At 38.4% G+C, this 24,876-nt stretch overlaps 1 protein-coding gene and 1 pseudogene across 4 annotated transcripts in view; both read right to left on the reverse strand.

Annotated features, from left to right (window-relative positions):
* Nucleotides 1-24,876, reverse strand: part of AKAP3 (A-kinase anchoring protein 3) — a 37,336-nt gene that overhangs the window by 5,733 nt on the left and 6,727 nt on the right. For all 4 annotated transcript variants that reach the window (XM_032255948.1, XM_032255949.1, XM_032255947.1 and 1 more), the window contains exons 2-4: nt 24,133-24,239; nt 21,192-21,287; nt 9,243-11,555 (exon numbers count right to left, since the gene is read on the reverse strand). In XM_032255948.1, coding sequence (XP_032111839.1) covers nt 9,243-11,555; nt 21,192-21,287 — 2,409 coding nt within the window. In that variant the 5' untranslated portion in view covers nt 24,133-24,239. The remainder of the gene's footprint in view (nt 1-9,242; nt 11,556-21,191; nt 21,288-24,132; nt 24,240-24,876) is intronic.
* On the reverse strand, nt 17,097-19,859 carry LOC116535144 (annotated as a pseudogene).

Here is a 24,876-nt window from a genome sequence, read left to right on the forward strand (position 1 = left end):
GAACAGGGCAGAACAGCAACTTTGGCAGGCGCCGGGGCTGTCAGCATAGATCTAGGTAGAAGCACTGGCTGACTTGAAAGCCAGAAAGCTGGCTGGATGGAGCCACCGGCTCCCCAGAAAGAAGGGGAACTGCAAACAGGGAAACAGCCCATACGGCAGGATGGGTCCCCTGCACAAAGCCTAGAGGCTAGAAAACTCTCACTCCAGAGTTTTGCACCCAGAACATCAGTTAGAGAGTGACTAGGAATGATTGAGCTTGGCACAGGGAAGGGCAGCCACCATTGCAGAAGCCAGCCTTATGTTCCTGAGTAAATAAAAGATGCAGCAGCTCCACTGAATCTGTGGCAGGCCAGCAGCGCCTCTGCAGGCAGACAAAGGAAAGTCTGCCTCCCCAAGTAGCTACCTGAGATCAAAACTATATAAATCCAAGGAGATGGGAAGAAACCAGCGCAAGAAGAATGAAACCATCAAAAACGAGAACGCCTCTCCCCCACCACAAGATCACAACTCCTCACCAGCAAGGGAACAAAGCTGGATGGAGAATGAATTTGATGAATTGACAGAAGCAGGCTTCAGAAGGTAGGTAATAACAAACTTCTCTGAGTTAAAGGAACATGTTCTATCTCAATGCAAAGAAACTAAAAATCTTGAAAAACAGTTAGAAGAAGTGCTAACTAGAATACCAGCTTAGAGAAGAACATAAACAACTTGATGGAGCTGAAAAACAGCACAAGAACTTTGAGAAACATACACAAGTTTCAATAGCCGAATCAATCAAGCAGAAGAAAGGATATCAGAGATTGAAGATCAACTCAATAAAATAAAACGAGAAAGCAAGAAAAGACAACAAAGAGTGAAAAGAAATGAACAATGCCTTCAAGAAATATGGGATTATGTGAAAAGACCTAATCTACGTTTGATCGGTGTACCGGAAGATGATGGGAAGAATAAATCCAAGCTGGAAAACACTCTTTAGGATATTACCCAGGAGAACTTCCCCAACATAGCAAGGCAGGCCAACATTCAAATACAGGAAATACAGAGAACACCACAACGATACTCCTCTAGAAGTGCAACCCCAAGGCACATAATCGTCAGATTCACCAGGGTTGAAACGAAGGAAAAAAATACTAAGGGCAGCCAGAGAGAAAGGTTGGGTTACCCACAAAGAGAAGCCCATCAGACTCACAGCAGATCTCTTGGTAGAAACCCTCCAAGCCAGAAGATAGTGGGGGCCAAAATTCAACATCCTTTAAAAACTTTCAACCCAGAATTTCACATCCAGCCAAACTAAGCTTCATAAGTGATGGAGAAATAAAATCCTTATGGACAAGCAATTGCTGAGAGATTTTGTCACTACCAGACCTGCCCTAAAAGAGCTCCTGAAGGAGGCACTAAACACAGAAAGAAAAAGCAAGTACCAGCCACTGCAACAAAGAACCAAATGGGTAAAGACCAATGACACAATGAAGAAATTACACCAACGAAAGGGCAAAACAACCAACCAGAAATAAAATGGCAGGATCAAATTCACACATAACAATATTAACATTAAACGTAAATGGACTAAATGCCCCAATCAAAAGATACAGACTGGCAAATTGCCTAAAAAGCCAAGAACCATTGTTGTGCTGTATTCAGGAGACCCATCTCAAGTGCAAAGACATACATAGACTCAAAATAAAGGGATGGAAGATTTACCAAGGAAATGGAGAGCAACAAAAAGCAGGAGTGGCAAAACTAGTCTCTGATAAAACAAACTTTAAACCAACAAAAATCAAAAGAGATAAAGAGGGGCATTACATAATGGTAAAAGGATCAGTACAACAAGAAGAGCGAACTATTCTAAATATATACGCACCCAATACAGGAGCACCCAGATATATGAATCAAGTCCTTAACGACCTACAAAGAGACTTAGGCTGCTGCACAATAATAGTGGGATACTTTAACACTCCACCGTCAATATTAGACAGATCAACGAGACAGAAAATCAACAAGTAAGTATATCCAGGACTTGACCGTAGATCTGGATGAAGCAAACTTAACAGACGTTTACAGAACTCTCTATCCCAAATCCACAGAATATACATTCTTCTCTGCACCACGTCACACTTATTCTAAAATTGACTACATAATTGGAAGTAAATCACTCCTCAGCAAATGCAAAAGAATGGAAATCATGGCCAGGCGCGGTGGCTCACGCCTATAATCCCAGTACTTTGAGAGGCCGAGGCGGGTGGATCACGAGGTCAAGAGATCGAGACCATCCTGGTCAACACGGTGAAACCCCGTCTCTACTAAAATTACAAAAAATCAGCTGGGCATGGTGGTGCGTGCCTGTAATCCCAGCTACTCAGGAGTCTGAGGCAGGAGAATTGCCTGAACCCAGGAGGCGGAGGTTGCAGTGAGCCGAGATCGCGCCATTGCACTCCAGCCTGGGTAACGAGAGCGAAACTCCGTCTCAAAAAAAAAAAAAAAAGAATGGAAATCATAACAAACAGTCTCTCAGACCACAGTGCAATCAAATTAGAACTCAGAATTAAGAAACTAACTCAAAACTGCACAACTTCAAGGAAAATGAACAACTGGCTCTGGAATGTCAACTGGATAAACAATGAAATGAAGGCAGAAACAAAGATGTTCTTTGAAATCAATGAGAATGAAGACACAACATACCAGAATCTCTGGGACACATGTAAAGCAGTGTCTAGAGAGCAATTTATAGCAATAAATGCCCACCAGAGAAGCAAGGAAAGGTCTAAAATTGACACTCTATCATCAAAATTGAAAGAGTTAGAGGAGCAAAATTAAAAAACAAAAACTCAAAAGCTAGCAGAAGACAAGAAATAACTAAGATCAGAGCAGAACTGAAGGAGATAGAGACACAAAAAACCCTTCAAAAAATCAACAAATCCAGGAGCTGGTTTTTTGAAAAGATCAACAAAATAGATAGACTGCTAGCTAGACTAATAAAAGAGAGAATGAAATAGATGCAATATAAAATGATAAAGGGGACATCACCACCGATTCCACAGAAATACAAACTACCATCAGAGATTACTACAAACAACTCTATGCACACCAATCAGTAAATCTGGAAGAAATGGATAAATTCCTAGACACTTACACTCTTCCAAGACTAAACTAGGAAGAAGTTGAAACCCTGAACAGACCAATAACAAGGGCTGAAATTAATAGCCTACCAACTAAAAAAAAGCCCAGGTCCAGATGGGTTTACAGCCGAATTCTACCAGATGTACAAAGAGGAGCTGGTACCATTCCTTCTGAAACTTTTCCAAACAATACAAAAAGAGGGAATCCTCCCCAACTCATTTGATGAGACCAACATCATCCTAATTCCAAAGCTGGGCAGTGATGCAACAAGAAAAGAAAACTTCAGGCCAATATCCATGATGAACATCAACACAAAATTTTTTGATAAAACACTGGCAAACAGAATGCACATCAAAAAGCTTATTTATCATGATCAAGTAGGCTTCATCCTGGGGATGCAAGGCTGGCTCAACATGGGCAAGTCTATAAACGTAATCCATCACAAAAACAAAACCAAAGACAAAAACCACATGATTATCTCAATAGATGCAGAGAAGGCCTTCAACAAAATTCAACAGCCCTTTATGCTAAAAACCCTCAATAAACTAGGTATCGATGGAACATATCACAAAATAATAAAAGCTATTTATGACAAACCCACAGCCAATATCATACTGAATGGGCAAAAACTGGAGCATTCCCTTTGAAATCTGGCACAAGACAAGGATGCCCTCTCTCACAACTCCTATTCAATACAGTATTGGAAGTTCTAGCCAGAACAATCAGGCAAGGAAAAGAAAGAAAGGGTATTCAATTAGGAAAAGAAGAAGCCAAATTGTCTTTATTTGCAGATGACGTGATTGTATATTTAGAAGGCCCCATCGTCTCAGCCCAAAATCTCCTGAAACTGATAAGCAACTTCAGCAAAGTCTCAGGATATAAAATCAATGTGCAGAAATCACAAGCATTTCTATACACCAATAACAGACAAACAGAGAGCCAAATCAGAAGTGAACTCCCATTTACGATTGCTACAAAGAGAACAAAATATCTAGGAAAACAACTAACAAAGGATGTAAAGGACCTCTCCAAGGAGAACTACAAACCACTGCTCAATGAAATAAGAGAGGACACAAACAGATAGAAAAACATTCCATGCTCACGGTTGATAAGAATCAACATCTTGAAAATGGCCATACTGCCCAAAGTAATTTATAGATTCAACACTATCCAATCAAGCAACCAATGACCTTCTTCACAGAACTGGAAAAAAAACACTTCAAATTTCATATGGAACCAAAAGAGAACCTGCATAGCCAAAACAATCCTAAGCAAAAAGAACAAAGATGTAGGCATCATGCTGCCTGACTTCAAACTATACTACAAGCCACAATAATCAAAACAACATGGTACTGGTACCAAAACAGAGACATAGACCAATGGAACAGAACAGAGGCCTCAGAAGCAACACCACACATCTACAATCATCTGATCTTTGACAAACCTGAGAAAAACAAGCAATTTTTATTTTATTAAGAGGATTTTAATATTAATAAAATTTTATTTTATTAAAAGTATTTAAAAAGGAATTTTAATTTTATTAAAAGGATTCCGTGTTTAATAAATGGTGTTGGGAAAACTGGCTAGCAATGTGCAATGTGCAGAAAGCAGAAATTGGACTGCTTCCTGACACTTTACACTAAAATTAACTCCAGATGGATTAAAGATCTAAACATAAGACCTAACACCATAAAAACCCTGGAAAAAAACGTAGGCAAAACCATTCAGGACATAGGCATAGGCAAGGACTTCATGACTAAAACACCAAAAGCAATGGCAACAAAAGCCAAGATAGACAAATGGGATCTAATTAAACTCCAGAGCTTCTGTACAGCAAAGGAAACAATCATTAGAGCAAACTGACAAGCAACAGAATGGGAAAAAATTTTTGCAATCTACCCATCTGACAAAGGGCTAAAACCAGAATCTACAAAGAACTAAAACAGATTTACAAGAAACAAACAAACAAACCCATTCAAAAGTGGGCAAAGGATATGAACAGACACTTTTCAAAAGAAGACATATATGAGCCCAACAAACATATGAAAAAATGCTCATCATCACTGGTCATTAGAGAAATGCAAATCAAAACCACATGGAGATACCATCTCACACCAGTTAGAATGGTGTGATCATTAAAATATCTGGAGACAACAGATGCTAGAGAGGATGTGGAGAAATAGGAATGCATTTACACTGTTGGTGGGAGTGCAAATTAATGCAATCATTGTGGAAGACAGTGTGGCATTTCCTCAAGGACCTAGAAACAGAAATACCATTTGACCCGGCAATCCCATTACTGAGTATATATCCAAATAATTATAAACTGTTCTATTATAAAGACACATGCACACATATGTTCATTGCAGCACTGTTTACAATATTAAAGACCTGGAACCAACCAAATGTCCACTAACTATAGGCTGGATAATGAAAATGTGGCACATATACACCATGGAATACTACACAGTCATTAAAAATGATGAGTTCGTGTCCTTCATAGGGACATGGATGAATCTGGAAACCATCTATCTCAGCAAACTGACACAAGAACAGAAAACCAAACACCACATGTTATCACTCATAGGCGGATGTTGAACAATTAGAACACATGGACACAGGGAGGGGAACATCACACACTGTGGTCAGTTGGTGGGAGCTAGGGGAGGGACAATGGAGGGTAGGGAGGGTGGGGAGGGATAATGAGGGGAGAAATGTCAGATATAGGTGATGGGGTGATGAAGGCAGCAAACCACCTTGCCATTTATGTACCTATGCAATAATCCTGCATGATCTGCACAGAATCTAAAGTACAATTAAAAAAAAAAAAAAAAAAAAGAACACAACCATTTCCTTTGCAGGAACATGGATGCAGCTGGAGGCCACTGCCCTTGGCAAACTAACTCAGGAACAGAAAACCAAATAACCTCATGTTATCAGTAGTGGGAGTTAAATGATAAGAACACATGGAAACAAAGAGGGAAACCACAGACACTTGAGAGTGGAGGGTGGGAGGAAGAAGACGATCAGATAAAAATAACTATTGGGTTGGTATTAGGCTTACCTGGTACCTGGGAGACAAAATAATCTGTACAACAAACCCCTGTAACACAAGTTTACCTATATAACAAACCAGCACATGTACCTCTGAACCTAAAAGTTAAAAAAAAGTGGGCAGAAGTTATGACCAATTTATCCACAGAAGAGAAAATTCAAATGGCCTTATATATATGCAAAGATGCTCACCCTCACTCCTAATAAGACAAAAAAGTAAAGCAACTTGGCAAATTAAAAATTTTAGCATGCACTGCTGGTTAAAGCGTAGGGAAATAGTTCTCTTATACTGTTTAAATGGGTGTGTAAGGACAGGCGCGGTGGCTTACGTCTGTAATCCCAGCACTTTGGGAGGCCAAGGCAGGAGGATCACCTAAGGTCAGGAGTTCAAGACCTGGCCAAAATGATGAAACCCATCTCTACTACAAATACAAAAATTAGCCAGGCATGATAACACATGCCTGTAATCCCAGCTACTAGGGAGACTGAAGCAGGAGAATCACTTGAACCCAGGAGGTGGAAGTTGCAGTGAGCCAATATCCAAACTGGGGTATCACAGACAGACTCTGACTCAAAAAAAAAAAAAAAAAGGTATGTAAATTGGCACAAGCTCTCTCTGGAAGGTGATTTGGAAACATGCATCAAATCATACAAATAATATTCTCAGTAACCTTGAAATTCCTTTCCTAGGTATATAGCACATATGAATACATTTGAACCTGTAAATTTGAATATACAAAGTTATGTATATTCAAGGATATTCAGTATATTATTGCTTACAGTCCAAAATAGTGGCAAAGAAATATCCATTCATAGGGGAGTGGTTAAATATATGAAACATATATAAAACATATATATGAAATGGTTTCATATATTATAAAATATATAAAGCCATTAAAAAGAATGTGGCAGCTCTATATGTTACAGAAGTGGATATATACATATTTATTTATAATAATTTGTGACCTTGTGTGTGTGTGTATGTGTGTGTGTATTTCTGGAAGGATAAATAAGAAATTGATCCAAATGTTTTTTTTCTCCAGGGAAGGCAATGGGATGGGCATACAAGTGAGGAAACAACCCTTAATTTTCACTGCGCATCCTTTTGTACTTTTGAATTTTGAATTAAGCACACATATTATTTATTCAAAAATAAATACAAATGTATTTCAAGACACTGGGCTCGTAGACACCCCAGTGACAGAAGGTTCAATCACCTGAATCAGTATGAGAATGTATGCATATATTAATCTCTCTGTTCTTAAAAATATACTGATATTCAGTGCGTCTATTCATTAGTTGAAGTTTGAATATGCTGCTTCTTGTTCCTTCTACTATTAAAGGCAGTCAATAAAATAGATATCTTTATTTTTAGAGCGGACAAAGGTGTGTGTGTGTGTGTGTGTGTGTGTGTGTGTGTGTGTGTGTGGACTGCAAGTCTATTGTCCTATTTTAGATACACGTTTCAATTTAAAATAATCTAAAACAAGACATTCCAAGTCAAAAAAGTCTAAAACCAGAGTGTATTATGTACATTTTGTATGATGGGTTTGATTTCAAAGACGGCTACAAAACAAAAGGCTTTATCACACATTATACACCTGAAGGCTATGCTTATTTGTAGATTTTTTTCATCAGTTTAAATTTTCTTCAGAATATAGCCTCCCACTCCCCATCTCTGCTAATTGCCATATACTATAAAATAGTTGTCTGTTTTATAGATTGGAAACCCTGCATGGAGACAGGGCTTGCCAAGGACCCTTAGGAATATATCTAATATTGGAAGTTCACATTGTCTTCTAGCCTGAACTTGAATGTGAACATAACTCACCTGGATATTTTGCTAAAACAAAGATTCTGATTCAGTAGGTCTGGAGGGAAGTGTGAGATTCCGTACTTCTAAAAAACTCCCAGGTAATGCCAATGTTGTGGGTCCACAGACTACACTTCGAGTAGCAAGACCAAAGTCAAAGACCATACAGTTTCATGTTTAGGCTTGGTATAGCCTAATCTGAATGCTCTGTAATTGTGCATCTTCCCAGTTATCAGATAAATGTAATGACTCAGTTGCAAGCATTGGTAATACCACTTAACTAAGCAGAGAAAGCCTCTTTTTCTATATCTTCTGATTTCTATCATGATGAATTTTTCTGAATAATTGTAGCCTCCTTTGCCACCGTTTGCTACTTAATGATTAACAGCAGTTGTTCCACTTTTCTCAGTCAAGAGGAGATAATCAAAAGCATTGAGAAAGAGAAAATGAGAGAGAGAGAGAAGGAAGAAAGAGAGAGAAGAGAAGGTTGTTGGGATGGTCTGTTTAATTTCTCCACTTCAGTATGAAGCAGCAGCATCTTGGGTAATTGTGCATGTTCTCCAGACTCAAACCCTCCCTTTAATGAGCAGTTCTGATGCTTATCGGTCACCTTGGGTGGAGGACAAGAACTTATCGGGCATGTTTACCTTTAGCAGTAATAACAGTGATAGGTTGATTTCCCATCTGCCTTATGCTTTAGTCTTATTTCTCAATGGATTCAGAATTTAGGGTAGGGGGAAGAGGGGTGTTATCAACTGAATCCTTGCAAATCCCCTATGCCACCTAGACAACCAGCTAAGACAGTAATGACACGTTTGAAAAGGTCATAAGTTCAGACTCTTGCCTCTTCCCTAACACATTCCAGAGCTTTCCAGCTTCATCTCATCCTTTGAGCAATGCTGTCCTATCCAAAACTCAGCCCAAAGCCCAGACCTTAATCTGATTCTTTCACTAGGTCTCTTGGAGGTTCCTCATCTGTACACTCCTACTCCTAAATGAAAAAAAAAAAAAAAAAAAAAAAAAAGAAAGAAAAAAAAGAAAAAAATCACTTATCCCCTTTTCCCTCTTTGATATGCCTTGTATTGGGCAAAATCTAATTTTACTTTATCAATTATCTCTGCCAGGAGGCATGATCTTCAAATCCTGCAGTTCCCATTTTACCTTCCCGGTGGCTATCTTCCTATTCAAAAGGAAACCAGAACTTAAAGACCTTGTTAGATCTTAATAAGGCTTCCAAATTTCTCTGCCTGTTTCTTACCTTCTCCTGGATTCCTTCGTCATCACCAGCAAAATACAAAATAGGGACATTGAGCTCGGAGGCAGCTACCCATTGAAGGACGGCTTGGAGTTGCTTATTCTGAACTGTATCTATTAGGTTGTGATTGCTGACAATCACCTTGGGTGCTGCACACCCTTCAGGGGACTGTCCTGATATACCTCTCAGTTCATTATGGATAGCTTGATAGGCATTCTGCAGAAGAGTTTCTGCTGTCCCTGTGCCCTTGACTGGCAAACACTCATATAAACTATCTGGGAAGGCTGATGTTAGCCTGCTGGCATCTCCAGACTTGTCATCTTCCAGCTCTGTCAAAGAAGTATCACAGGACTTGGCAATGATAAGACACAGCTTCATCACTGAGTCCATCAGATGTTCTACCATCTGCCCATTCACGTTGCCATCTAGCTGACTGATAACCATCTTGGTCAGCCCAGAAACGGCACCAGGGGTCTCATCATGTTCACATGGTTTGGGGGGTGAAGAGGTTAAAGGTCTTTCACACAAGTTTATATCTTCCGTAACTAGTTGTTCCGGCACCTTGGGTTCAGAGCAATGGCCACGCTTGAAAATGGTTTCACCAAGTAAGTTCCGGATGAAATTGAAGAAAACGCTCATTAGGTCCTTCTTTTCTGCTTGTTCTTGGTCATCTACATTGTGAGCAGTCTTCAGGCAGGATTCATCAGGAACTACAGGAGATTTGTTGGCAGGAAAGTTGGGAGTTCCAGCAGCTTCAAGGAAGCTCTGTGCATCCCTTCTTCCTCCCTGGGCCAGGTGATATTGAATCAGAAGTAGGGCAGATATGATCAGGTCCTTGGCCCAGGAGTCTGAATTAAACACAAAATTCTCAGGTTTCTCTGGAGGATATTGAGGAGGGCTGAGACTGCAAATATCTTCAGGGAAATCAAAGGAAATGTCTGGTGCAGGCTTACACTGTGCGTCGGGAGCTTCAAAGGCTGCATGCTGGAAACCTGGAGATTTACATTCTTTCTGATTTTTATGCCACAAAGTCAGCCCCTCTTTGATAATGTGTTCACCCAGAGTTTCGGCACAAGTCTTCTCCTTCTCTGATTTGGCTTCAGAATACATTTCTTCTCTGAATTTAGCTTCAGATCTCATGGCAAAGTTCACATTTCGTTTTCTAGGATCACCCATTCCTTTCATGGAAAGGAGGGAATAACTCTCAGCCTTGTCTTTGGCTTTCCTGATATGCTCAGAGACTTTCTCCGCAAACATCACATTGTACAGCTTCCCTAGCATGGCATCCATGATATCTGTGGCTTTTTGGCTTCCATGAGAGAAAACAGTTCTTTTCACAGCCGAGACAAAGTCTGTGTTAGTCATGAGGGTCCCTGTGACGTTGTGGAGGTTCCTCATGAAGGAGTCGATGAGATCTGAGACCACCTCTTTTGCATGCTTGAGCAGAACCTTCTTCAGCAGGACGGTGGCGATGGTTGTGTCTTTCACTTGGATCTTCAGTGTCTTCATGATGGAGACCATCATATCAGATACCACACTGTTAGCATAGGTCATAATCCCTTCACTAACTGAAGTTGCAAAGTCATCAGCCCTTTCCTGCCCTCGAAACATCTTTCTCTCCCAAGGAAGGAACCTTCCACCCTCTCTGGCATAATGCGCATTACGAGATTCAAACACTTCCTTATAGAAGAAAGACTTCTTAGAATCAGGCTTGTCCTCTGGACCCTGTCTTTCCTTGGTGCTCTCCTTCTTCTTCAAAACGGACTTGTATTTCAAATTTGGGGGCTTTTGTGATGATTCTGATGCTCTGTCTCCAGAGCTGGGAGCCTTGTCTGGGGCAGCATTCCTGGAACATGCAGAGACAGTCTCATTCACCAGCTCTGATGCTACCTTACTGAGACTTTTGGTGGGGGTGGGTTCATTCCCTATGTACAATGACTGATGGACACATTTGTTTTCAGAGCCATCAATTGTCTCATTGATCTCTTTGCGGGCCATGGCTATGACTAGATTCGTGAGGCGGTTAGCATAGAAGGAAACTTCATCTACCGAACTCTCGTTGCCAAGTTGGGCCCTGGGGCCCTGGAAAGGATTCTCTTTGTGAGTTATCTCCAAATGCAATCTCCCTGGAGTGCCCTTGGCGGTGGTGTTGTAATAGTCTACAGAGAAACCTTTATGTGGGTCTCCTGAGTTGGACGTTTCCCCACCAAACGATGATTCTCCGGGCTTGAACCTAACATCTTGGAACTCTGCTGTACTTTTCTCCAGGTCTCTGCGGAGCCAGCTGAGCACTCTGACAGGATCCGTGGAGGTGTCCTTGAAAATAGACAAGCATTCATCTGACTATAACAAAGTAAAGACATGGGATATTCAAGACAACCTCAAAGTTCAGTTACAAATGTCGTCAGCCCTCTCAAGCTTGCTCCATCTTGGCAATAAAAGTAACTATTTATCGAGTTCTCACTGTGTATCAGGCATTGTTCCAAGTATTTTAAGACTATTATCTATAATAAGCCTGAGATTTAACTCTCTGATTATCCTCATTTTACAGAGGAGAAAATTGAAGAACTGAGAGGTTAAGTTTGTGATTTATTTGAAATAATATAGCTAACCATTGATGGAGCAGAAATTCCAGTCTTGGCAGTCTGACTCCACAGCCTGTGCTCTCAGCTAGTACACTATCTTGCTTCTAATGACATACATCTTTAAGATCTGATAGTCTGCTAAGGATAATGGCCTCCAGCTTCATCCATGTCCCTGTAAAGGACATGATATCATTCTTTTTTATGGCTGCATAGTATTCCATGGTGTATATGTACCACATTTTATTTATCCAATCTATCATTGATGGGCATTTAGGTTGATTCATGAACAGAAAACCAAATACCACATGTTCTTACTTATAAGTGGGAGATAAATAATGAGAACACATGAACACATAGAGGGGAACAACACACATTGGGGCCTTTTGGAGAGTGGAAGTAGGGAAAAGGGAGAGGACAAGGAAATGTGACTAATGGGTACTAAGCTTAATACCTGGATGATTAAATAATCTGGACAACAGACCCCTGTAACACAAGTTTACCTTCGTAACAAACCTGCACATGTACCCTGAACTTAAAGTTGAAAAAAAGATCTGATAATTACCGGCTACATAGAAGAGTTAGGATTTGAACTGAATCAGATTTTTTCTTGTTTTAATATTAATTGTTATTTTCTATGATTTACCTGTTACTTTCTGATCTATAATTCAGTAGTTAATATGTATGGGCAATTTATTAGTTTTGTGTGAATACAGTTTCTTTGATGGACAGTAGCTGTGATGAGCACATGGACATGTTTATATGTTTATAAATTGTACAATCTGCATATGGGAAAAACTCTTAAACATAGGATAAAATAGTATATATGAAAGTATCTTATTTATTATCAAATGCAAAGGATCACTGTAATTATTGGAGTTCATATGTCTGTCTGGGAATGACCACAAATATTGCCCATCTTTAAAGAACAATTTTGCATTTTTATTACCAAGTGTCAAATAGTTACTAGTTATTATTTGTGAAGTATTCATAAGGTTTGCCAGGCACTGTGCTAAATGTTTTACATGCGCTATTTTGCTTACTCCTCATATTCACCTGGTGAGATAGATTTTACTCTTCCAGTTTCACAGGTAAGAAGGCAGAGGCTTAGAGAAGCAAATAGTTTTCCAGGCATCTCACAGCTAGTCCATGGTGGGGTTTCATATTCAAATCCAATTCTGGCTCTAAAATCTGGGCTCTCTACCCCTACAATATCCTGCTATGTCTTGATTACTTGGAAAGAAAAGCAGTTGTGCTAGTTGTCTGCAGAACTGGTTTAAGTGGCTTGTTACCATGTTGGAGTTAAGGGCCATTGTGCTTGGTTTAAAACCCTCACAAATGGTTCTCCTAATAATAGCTATTATATGGGGTATTTTGTGCTTTAGTGGAAAACTACGCATCATCTATAGCATACCCCTCCACATTATTTGATTCTCCTTCTCCTGGAGCTATTTTACAACTCTGTTAACTGTAGATAACTGACAGCAATGCAGTATAACTCTTGTCTAGACACCGATAAGGGGAGGGTCGACTGACTGCGTCTCCCACTGTAGAGAAGGTCAGCTCTGCCTCCATGGGCACATTCACTTCAGTATTTCCAAGCTATATCTGTCTTTTGAACCTCATCTGTTCCTTGTTAATGAGTTAAATAAAATCTTTAACACATATTCATTTTTATATATGTATGAGAGTCATTATTTTACACTTCTTTGAAAATTATCTTTTAATGGTTTTGGAAGTCTTCCACCAAGATGCCCAATAGATCCACCTAATGGAGATAAATGTCCTCATGAGACAAGTGCACCAGGTGTGTCTTTTCTCATCCCTCAGAGTGGCAATAGAAGTTTGCAGACATTCTGTTTTTCTAGTTTTTTTTTTTTTTTTTTGAGACGGAGTCTTGCTCTTGTTGCCCAGGCTGGAGTGCAATGGCACAATCTTGGCTCACTGAAACCTCCTCCTCCTGGGTTCAAGTGACTCTCCTGCCTCAGCCTCCTGAGTAGCTGGGATTACAGGGGTGTGCCACCACACCTGGCTAATTTTTGTATTTTTAATACAGATGGGGTTTCACCATGTCGGTCAAGCTGTTCTCGAACCCTGACCTCGTGATTCACGTGCATCAGCCTTCCAAAGCGCTGGGATTACAAGCGTGAGCCATCATGCCTGGCCTGTTTTTCTAGTTTTAATTTTCCCCGCTCCACTAATTTTCATTTTGGTTCTCACTTTGGTTTGTTTATGGTCAGTTGGTGGCAATGATGATTGGGAATTTGATTTTATTGTCTGACCATTGGTAATTCCTTTTATGGATTAATGATTTATAGAGATCTATCTTCTGTTGGATGCAAAGCAACAGAAAATTTGTTTTGACAGTATTTTTTTGTCTATCTTAAGCTCAAATAAATTAAGGTGTTTGTGCTCACTTGGAAGGAGAAGAGCTCTTTGATATCTGGACAGGTGAGTTTTATGTTTCTGGTTGATTTTTGACACAAAGTTTGGCTGAAGGTTTAGAACTGAAGCCATAAACTGTCTATCAGTGACACATCGCTACATGTCTGTAATTCAGAAAATGTTAGGTGTAAGCAGCAATATCTTCCTCCAGATAGTATCAATACGTAATATTATGAAGTCTCCTAAATTAAAGGATGTTTATTCAGATCAGCGCGTGCACACACATACACACGCAAACACACACACGCTTAGGTAAATTAAATATTTTTGATATCCCTAGAAAATAAGGAACTTAAGCTTCTAATATTTAAAATATTCAAAGGGAATGCTAAAAGAAAAGAAAGAAAAGGAAAAAAAAAGTGTTTTTATGGAACCTAACTCAGGAACATTTTAGAAACCCAAACTGACATAAATTAGGTAAATCTTTGGCAAACAGTACTAGTTTAATAATTTTGGTTTAATAAAAACGGCTATATCTTTTCTTATTTATCAATGTTAAGTATAATACAATAGTATGCTTTTATTTTACTTTGATACGCTTTTCATAAACTTACACAGGTTATACAGATCCAAAAAAGCCAGCATTACTTCTACTTAATGTTTAAGGATTATGAAAAATGTAAATTTGTGTTTAACCAAGTTCAATAATCATTCTGACATCTTTATTTCAATAGTTATTATGTTTTATATGTCAGCCTAATGATAAGTTTCCAACATCTTTGTATAACTTAAAATATTGGAGTGGTATTACATTGAGTTAATGCATGTTCACTGGATATGTAGATCATTTCTAAGTAAGATGGAACACAGAGACATTGATGGCTAAGCATAAAGTTTATATGCTTTTGCTTGTTATTTTTATCACTTATAGAGAGGCTATATATTTAAATCTGTTAATGAGTGTGTTCATCTTCTCCACTTAGAGAGGCAGTACAAAGGGTGTCTGCGGCTGTAGCAAGTCTTCTTCAGGTGTATTCATGAGTTCTACTCATCTGAATTTCAGCTGGTGTGTGACGTTCTCAATTATATACCCCTCACCGCCAGGTTTTTTTTGTTTTTTGTTTTTTGTTTTGTGAAATAGAAAGAACAGAAAGTACTTTGGTTAACAGCTATGATTAGTACTAATGGTTGAGACTACAATTAGGAACAATAGTTTCGGAGAAGTCTAGATGTATACCTGCTTGCTTTCTTAGGGACTGCAGGTGAAACCTGGTAGAGTTTCTTAGGCTTGACTTCCTAATCTCGGGCCTCTAAAAGTTCAATCTGAGATTCCTTATGAAGACTCCTGGTAAAGCAGACTTAAGAAAGCCTATCCAGTTGCTGCATCTATGTAAACAATCAGGCCAAGTCTGATGAGACTAGCCTCATTTTGTGTTCAAGAATAATCTTACTGTGAGATTATTTTAATTTTTATCAAAATGAGGGAGACTACAGGGAAAAAATTGTGCTTAAATAGAAAACTAAACATTGTCTATAGCCTATACACTAAGCATTGTCTTCAATCTTCCACATGATCTGATTCTCAGTCTGTGAGAGCTATTTTACAATTCTGCAAGCTATAGATAATTGATAGCAATACAAAATAACTCTTGGTTACAGATGTGAAAATTCTATCTAGTGGAAATTTGGTTGATTTGTCTCCCCCGTTGTGGAGCAGGCCAGTTTTGCTTTTATTTGCACATTTATTTAAATATACCTGATATATAAGTATATCTTTTAAAAATTCTCCTTTGAACTGGTTGTAATACCTACCAATTTTCTCACCTGTGAGGTAGATACAATCTTTCGTATATATTTATTTTTCTACCTGTATCAAAGTGATAATTTTACCTCTCTTTTTGGAAAATGATAATGCATTACTACCTAGTCATTTACGAATAAACACAATAACCTGCAAATAGGTGTGTTTCCATAATAGGTCTGTAACAGTACAGGAAATCCTTACTATAGTGCAGCTGTGGAGTTTATTCTTTTACCCTTTTAAATAAAAAAAAAAAAAAAAAAAACCAGCTGGGTGTGGTGACTCACGGCTGCAGTCCCATCATTTTGGGAGGTGGAAGTGGGCAGATCGCTTGAGCTCAGGAGTTTGGGACCAGCCTGGGCAACATAGCGAAACCCTGTCTCTACAAAAATATATTTTTAAAGATAAATAAAATTTAAAATAAAAATAAAAAACCAAACCTACAGCATAGCACAGAGCTTTACAATGGAGTCCACAGAACTGTGTTAAGTTGCTGTGTTTATGGGTTTTTAATGTCTGTATATTTTTAAACCTAAAATGTGTTTACCCTATGTCTATTATTCCACTCCATCCACAAGGATTTTGCAAAAGGGGTTGATCAAACCATAGTGACTGAAAGACTAAGTACCCACGTTTCCTTTCTTATCAATGCAGTCTACAACCAAACATCCATCTCTTCAAACCCCCTTGCCCTCTTGCAGCCTTTCCTCTTCTTACACAAGAGTATTCTGAGCAACTGGGGAAGGAAGATGCCAAATTATCTCAGTATTTCTGAAGCCTGGGGCAAATTTTCATGTCCATGAAGGAGAATATAAAAAGGGTTAATGGGTTTTATTTTCTCTGCTCACCATCTTTTCCTTCGGTAGCTTAGTTTTAAGTCAGCTATATACCTCTCTGTCCTATTTCGCTTCTCCACCTTTGTCTCAAACATACTTTATAAAATTTTCTCTGACCATCTCCCATTTTGAGATGACCCATTCTTTAAACACCTATAGCAATTATTATCTAGAAAATACATGTGACAAATAATCATGAACTGCTTTTCATTAGTCCAACAGTTATTCAGAGCTTTCAAGTGACCTTTCTACATTTTTTTTTTTTTGCTTTTTATACCGCTTTATTCCAACATGAGCACCTCAATATAAAACTAAACCCTGGTGAACCGTTTTCCTAATTCTGCATTATTGTAAATGTACAAGTTCTCCTAGCAGACCAACACGTACATAGATTAAATCATCTCTGACACGTGGTAGCTCTCATATAATGAAAATACCTAAAATAATTAGTACAATATACTGAACTGATCAAAATAATTGAATGTTGGAAAATAAGGCTGCAAGTCTGTTACTAACATATTGCCATGCTTTATATTACAAATTATGGGCACATTGTTTGTTAACGTCCTTGCCACAGAGGAACAACTGAAGCCCCTTCCTGTCAGAGGGGGAAGAGAGATAATTAGCTGTTTTAGTAACTGTATATTTTGTATACTTTTAAGCAACTCTTAAATATTACAGGAAAGTAATATATATATACAGAGACTACAATGCAGTATCCTGTTGTACAGCTAAAGATTGAATTTAAAATAATCAAGTTTAAATACATGTAATTGTTGGTGCATTGACTACATTGTGTGAAAAGTGAATGAAAATCTCCCTGCACCAAACAACAAAACTCATGTAATGGCCAGCAGTGACTAATTAGAAATCACAGATACCTGGTTTATTTCATTTTTGTTAAATGACTTACGTTTGAAAGGAACACTATCCATTAAGATGCATTTACTAGTTCTCAAATTCCTAACACAAGATGGGGTTACATTTCATTTTTTTTTTTACCCCATTAAAAAAAAAAAAAAGGACTGGCTATAATTTAGATGCCATTAATGCTCTTTCCACCCCCCCACCTTGTATATGTGGGATTATTTTCTTGTGGTTAATTTATTAAAATGTGAAATGTACATTTTAAATACAGATACCGGGAGAAATGAACATTTGCCTGAATACTATGGCTAAGCATAAATAACAAGGATGTTTTTGAAAAACCCAAATTAGTAAATTCTAAATTTTTTTCACAGTTAACTACTGTGCCAGTGTGGAGAAATGGGCTGGTTAACTGTATGGGTCCAGTCAGTCATTTGTCTATGTTCCTAGTGATGAGAAATTAGGGGGAATAATGAAAAGAACTATGTACACACAGTTCTCATTTTTCCCTATTGCTGAAACATTAGTGAGAGGGACCCATGCATGTTACCAAAAATTAAGTTCAAAACACTTAAAATAATTCTGTATTAGAAACTTGACTCTATTATCACAAGTCTCTTCTTTTGGAAGTCACACTGGGCTGGATAAATGCTCCAATTCCATCATTATTAACAGTTAAGAAGCAGAAGGCTATTCCATCTAGTTCAAACTGGAGGTTTAGTTACTGCAACACTGACTCCTGCTTGGTTGTGTGATTTCAGTAAGGTTTACTCCTCTTCCTCTGGAAGAATTTGCTCCTGGATTTTGTGACTCCTTTGGTAATTTTTTAGCTATTGCCATGAATATCTCATTTGCATTCATTGATGTTTTAGCTGCTGTCTCCATGAATAATAAACTATTGTCATCTGCATAGGACTGTGCTTCCTGGAAATCTATTACTCTTTCCTTTGCTAGGTCAGCCTTGTTTCCTGATAAAACTACTACAATGTTAGAACTTGCTTGCCTCTGAAGTTCTTTAACCCAGTTTTTTGCTCTTGCAGAGGACTCCGCATTTGTGTTATCATATACAACCATGGCTGCTTGTGTTCTCTGCAGTACATCGGTGCTAGGCTACGGTATTATTCTTGACCAGCTATATCCCATCTTTCAAACTATACTGTAGTGTCATCAAGACACACAGTTTGGGTTAGAAAAGCAGCTGAATCTGTAAAACCACTTTAATATATCCAAAACGTCTATTTTCTGGCTAAGAACCATCACTTAGATCTCTTCATTTTCTCTTCATTCCCATCACCAGCACTAGCAGTTGGTTTTCTTTTCGGGCCCATATTTCACAAAGAAACAGCTTCTGTCACTTCAAGAGTTACCTCAATGGTACTCTCTTAAAATTCATTGGCCTTTCACAAAATGAAGCACTAGACTTGATTTGCCAATAGCAGGCTCTCTCAGAAGCACTAGTTTGAACTGGCATATTTCATTTCCAGCATTTGGCCCACTGGGTCTTGCTGCACCTCAATTAGCCATGTCTAAATTTGAAGGTCTAAGTAAGACCCTAATTTCAGACTCTTCAACGAACTTCCCGAATTCAAGGGGTCAATTTTCTTCTTTCTGGAGGTAAAGAAACCTGAGACGCAGCACGCGGAGCTGCCAGCCGAAGCTTCTGGCAGCAAGGCCCAGGTGTGGCCCGTAGAACCAGTGTCTAGAGAGTGTGTGTGTGGTAGTGGTGGTGGAGGCCGCAGCGTCTGCTCTTCACGCCGCTCCCCTGGCTGACATGTCTATTTTCATGTGTGTATTTTCCCAAATGAATAAGGTTCAGTAATTGTTACATTCTTTTTTGTATCCCTCACAGTTTCTCATTTAGTCAAAAATCACTAAATTAATTTGATTTATTGAAACTGATCTGCCTTTTGTTTCTCCAAATGAAAGGGCAGAGGTAAATCAAAGATTCAGTAGAAGCAGTTTTGGCTGGCCCTTTATAGTAATTGAATATTTATTATCTTTATGTCTTAATGTCTCATGTAGATTTGTTAGTGTTTCTCTTTAAGGCTATATATAGATTGACCAGATTTGGACAAATAGAAGAAGATGGGTCATTTGCATTTGATAACATGCAAATAAATGTTTAATAAGTGTTATTTATTTTTTTAATTTTGAGATAGGGTCTCACTGTTGCCCAGGCTGGAGTGCAGTGGCAAGATCATAGCTCACTGTGACCTCAAAGTCCTGGGCTCAAGTGATTCTCCTGCCTCAGACTCTCAAATTGCTGGAACTACAGGTGTGTGCCACCACATCTGACTAATTTTTTTTTTCAGTAGAGACAGAGTTTCGCCATGTTGTCCAGGCTGTTCTCCAACTCCTGGGCTCAAGCAATTCTCCTGCCTTGACCTCCCAAAGTGTTGGAATTACAGGTGTGAGCCACTGTGCCTGGCGATATATGTTGTTAATAGTCTATTCATAATAGTGATTCCACTAGATTATGAGATCCTTAAAAGGAGAGAATTCCACTTTATTTTTATGTCTCTGACTCTGACACTCAGGACAGTGTCTGGGCCAGTTATTGACTTACTATCTCTCACTCCAAATCCACTCTTCTTTGCCTTTCTTTGTGACACCAGAGCTGAACTCTAAACATTTCTCCTTTGCAGCTGGCTTTGTCAATAGAGGGTATGGGGGGGACACTGCATGGTCAGGGCAGGAGGAAAGGGCTTCCCTCTGGCAAGTTCCCTGTGGCAGCCATATTCTTTCCAAAGAGATGGGAAGCGGCTTTGGTTGAGGGAGGGGAGCTCTTATATTTATTTAGCTTTTTCCTTGTATATGCAATCTCAGCCTGGGGGTAGCAGCTGCTTTCTGCATTTGTAATTTCTGGAATTCCTAGAGTCCTCTTTTATGCCTTTTAGTAGTTAACTACATTTTATTACTAAATAATTTTTAAATATTAAGTTACTTGCATGGTTTTTATCTTCTGACTAGACTCTGACTGATACATTGCCTGATATTAAGTATTTAATAAATGTTTGTTGAATAGTAAAGGCAGGATGACAATGCGGCTTAGATGAGAGTTTATAGTTCTGAAAACTTTAAGGCATCCTACATTTTAGAAAATATTTTCTATAAGCCTTGGAGACATTTATCTCCAATTCCTCTCCGTTGGAAAATTAAAATTTACAGCTACAATATACACATGACATATATATATATATATTTACATATACATGATATATACAAACACAATATATGTTATACAGCTTATATGTACATACATATTTCATTAATTATAGCATATTAAATACCATATGATGGGAATTTTTTTCCAGAAAACTATAAATGGGAATGTTTTGTTCTATAGGGGCTCATTTCCTATCCACCTCAAGAATCCCACCGTGAAAAATAAGAGGTTGGTGGTATGGTGGAGAGAATAAGGCTACTGTTAATGACAGCCCCATATTCTTAACCTAGTGTTTATCAAGAGGCTGACCCTTACCATTTTCCAGTCCTGGGCTTGGCTGTCTCCAGGAGAATAGACATCAACTTTGCATACTCCATTTTGACTTTGTAACCAGTCAACCTTATCTGACATCTGGAAGAAGGAAAAATAAAAATAAAAAAGAATCATCAAAAGGGCAGATTATATAAAAGTGAGAAGAAACATGGTGATCACGGCTAAGGCATGGGAAATATGAACAATGCCTTCAATAGAGACCTTCCCCAACAGCCACTTTGGACCCACTCCACTCTGTATATCTTCATCCTCAGCTCTCAATGGAAGGAAGATTTCTTAAACATATTTGCACCTCTAATGAAGCTAGTGCCTGGTATCTGCTACAGGTGCTTAACACATCTTTGTTAAATGAATGAACCTAGCAGGCATGTCCCACCCCTTTGTGTCCTTGCTAGATGACCCTCCCCCTGCACCGACTGGATTTTCAGTAGACATTCAAAACTCAATGTGACCAAAATAGAATTAATTTACTGCTCCCTTGTTGGTAGTTCTTGCCCTACCAACTTAGCTTTTAAGTAAAAGATGTTTTATGTTTAACTAATTTCTAAAGCTGTAACTTACTATACTAGCAGTAAGTCTGGTGTCTCTCTTACTAAAGATCAAACCCTCCTCATTAGCCAAGGATCCTGGGGGAATTCTCAGCCTCTATGGTTCAGTGGAATTTCTGAATATCAGTCAGGACAAAAGAGACGTCATGTGTGCCATCCAACGGGCCCTTGTCCATGGATGCAGTGATTTCCTTGCTGAAGTGAATTCGTTCACAGCCTTCCCAATACTTTGCTCCATTCCCTAATCTCGGTAATAGCACCACCATTTACCTGGTCTTCTAAACCAGAAAACTGAGATCCATTTTAATTGTCTTATTCCACCCCAAGCTTCCCTCTTGCTACTATTTCTCTCTTTTTACATTTGCAGTCATTTTTCTTAAACGAATTGCTTATACCTGCTGCTTTCATTGATCGATACAGTACCTATTCTATGCACTCCTTACTTGGTAGTCTTTGAAAACATGGCCAACTATCATGACTTAGAGTTATCTACTGAGCATCTAAAATTATGAGAATCTTGCCCTCTTTTTCTATGCCAGACTTCCATTCCCAGGCTTTCACATTGAAGTTTTCCTTCTTATATTAAAAACTTTGCTCAGCTTATCCCTCCTTCCCTCTTCATCCCCTAGGCTCAGTTGCCATTAAAAAATTTAAAAACAAAAAAATTCTGCTCAGGCCTATGCTTCTCGATTATCAAGGTAGAATAGCTACACCATTTCTCCTCCCCAATGCCTCAAACATCTTTACAAAACAGAAAATCTCTGTATTTTAATTCCAACAAAATACTGGTTTAAAATACTGTTGTAATCAAGCCCAACAGCTTATCCTAATTTTTTATAGTACAACTGTGTTTTATGAAGAATTGCTTGAAATAAATGAAGCAATATTAAGGCATGAACATCTGGTTAACTGGAAATATTTGTTTTAAATGACTTCAGACTGTGTTGAGGATAGACATCCTCCCTCAAAATAAAACCAGCACAGATCAATGAAAGATTAAATACATGATTGAAACTTATATAAGTGGATATGTCATTTTTGTTATACAGGATATTTCAGATAATCATTACAAAGAAAATACAAGATCTTTTAAGAGCTACTTATTCTTTGCTCTCACAATAATTTGCACCTGTTTTCACACAGAAATCACTACCTCAGATTACTGAGCTAAGGAAGCAGTTTATTTTAATCTTCCAGGTATCCAAATACAATGGATTCCTTAGGTAAACAGTGGATCCTCCACTCTAATTAGACATGAGAATCACCAAGAGAACTGTGTAAAGATACTGAATCCAAGTTACCATCCCCCTGAAAATCTTATTTCAATGGTTTTAGTTGGGGACACTTAGGCATTCTTAAAATTCTTAAATGCTCCCTGGGTGATTCTAATATACATCAAGAATTGAGAATTTCTACACCAGGGCTTATCTGGAGAGACTCTGTGAGAAACACTGGCTATGTCCAGAAAATTATTTACCCATTTCTTTCAGATTTTCTACCTTTCTTTTATTTTTTGAGACAAAGTCCCACTCTGTTGCCCAGGTTGGACAGCACTGGTGCGATCTTGGCTCACTGAAACATTTGCCTCCCAGGTTGCTCACCACAACCTCCGCCTCCCAAGGGAATATCTAATTCCTTTAGATATTCCAGCACTGCTAACATCCTGGAAGCTGTGAAATTTTCCCATGGCCAATAGAAGGATCGGGTTAAAATGTTCCTCAAAAATGTCAATGTGATAATTACCTGCCTCAGCCTCCCAAGTAGCTGGGACTACACCAGGCACACCACACTTGGCTAGTTTTTGTATTTTTAGTAGGGATAGTGTTTCACCATGCTGGCCACACTGGTCTTGAACTCCTGGCCTCAAGTGATCTACCTGCCTTGGCCTCCCAAAGTGCTGGGATTGCAGGTGTGGGCCACCCTGCCCAGCCCCATTTCTAATTTTTCTTGGTATCTTATTTTAATGTTTTGTTACCTTAACAAGGAAGTTGTTAATGTCTATGAGGTTAAACCCTGTAACGTCCTCTGCATAAACATATATACATATAAATATTTTTAGGCTTATATCACTATTACATATACTTACATATAAATATTCTTATGCTGGCATCATTACTATAAAGAAAATAATGAATGGTATTATGATTTGGCCAAAGAATTGGAAGACTCGGAAGCAGGCTGTTCTAGATTATTGATGTACTAGTGAGAGCCAGAAACACAATCTCTTAATCTTCATTTTATATTTCATCCAAATGAGTTACTTCTAACAGAAAAGTGTGACAAAATCAATAGGATACATTTCCTTATTTAAGCTATATACAATTATAATGCTGAAAATTGTGCACAAAAAGTATGGAAATTATGCGATCACTTACTCTTACTCACGATAGGTTCTGAGATATGAGGAAAACTCTTGATTAATTTATTGATGTTTTCAGCATCCCTCAGTTTATCCCCCCTCCTGCCATGTAATATAAGGAATCTGCAATGGAAAGACACAGATAAAAATGACAAGTTTTACAGATGAAACTTATTGCTCTTATTACCAAATAATGATTTTGACCTATTTAGTATTTTTCACATGTGCATTTAAGTAATGAGCTCAAAATGACGCTCAAATTTCATGAGTGCACATCTTATTCTTGGTGCATTCTAGCAGTTCCCAGATGACAAAAACGGTTCCACTTTTGGACCAATGACTTCTTAAATGACTATTGCTATTCCTCACTTTCAAATCATTGACATACAGTCTTTTTAAACAATTAAGACACTAAACATTTTCAGCTTAATTTTAAACTTGCTTGAATAAGAAGCTGGAAGAAAAATAGCTGGAATGAATAGGTACCCTAAATTTATGGAACTCAAAACATTTCACAAGCATCTTTGAGGACTACAAATACACACTTTCAAGTTATGAGGGGGAATTCATAGATATCTTTCAGATTAATTAACTTCCTTGTTCTAATTCTACTAAGACATTTCAGTGGAAGACATTAGAGCACTGTACTCTCTTGCTGAATATCCACCCAGCACCCCAGAAATGGCTCTCTAAATTTACCCTTACTTTTTAGCCCAGGTCAAGCAAGGGCTACCCTATCCATGAAATATTTTCTAGATAC

The sequence above is a fragment of the Sapajus apella genome, unplaced genomic scaffold, assembly GCF_009761245.1.
Source record: "Sapajus apella isolate SASKATOON/1434 unplaced genomic scaffold, GSC_monkey_1.0 scaffold92, whole genome shotgun sequence".
Classification (NCBI taxonomy): domain Eukaryota; kingdom Metazoa; phylum Chordata; class Mammalia; order Primates; family Cebidae; genus Sapajus; species Sapajus apella.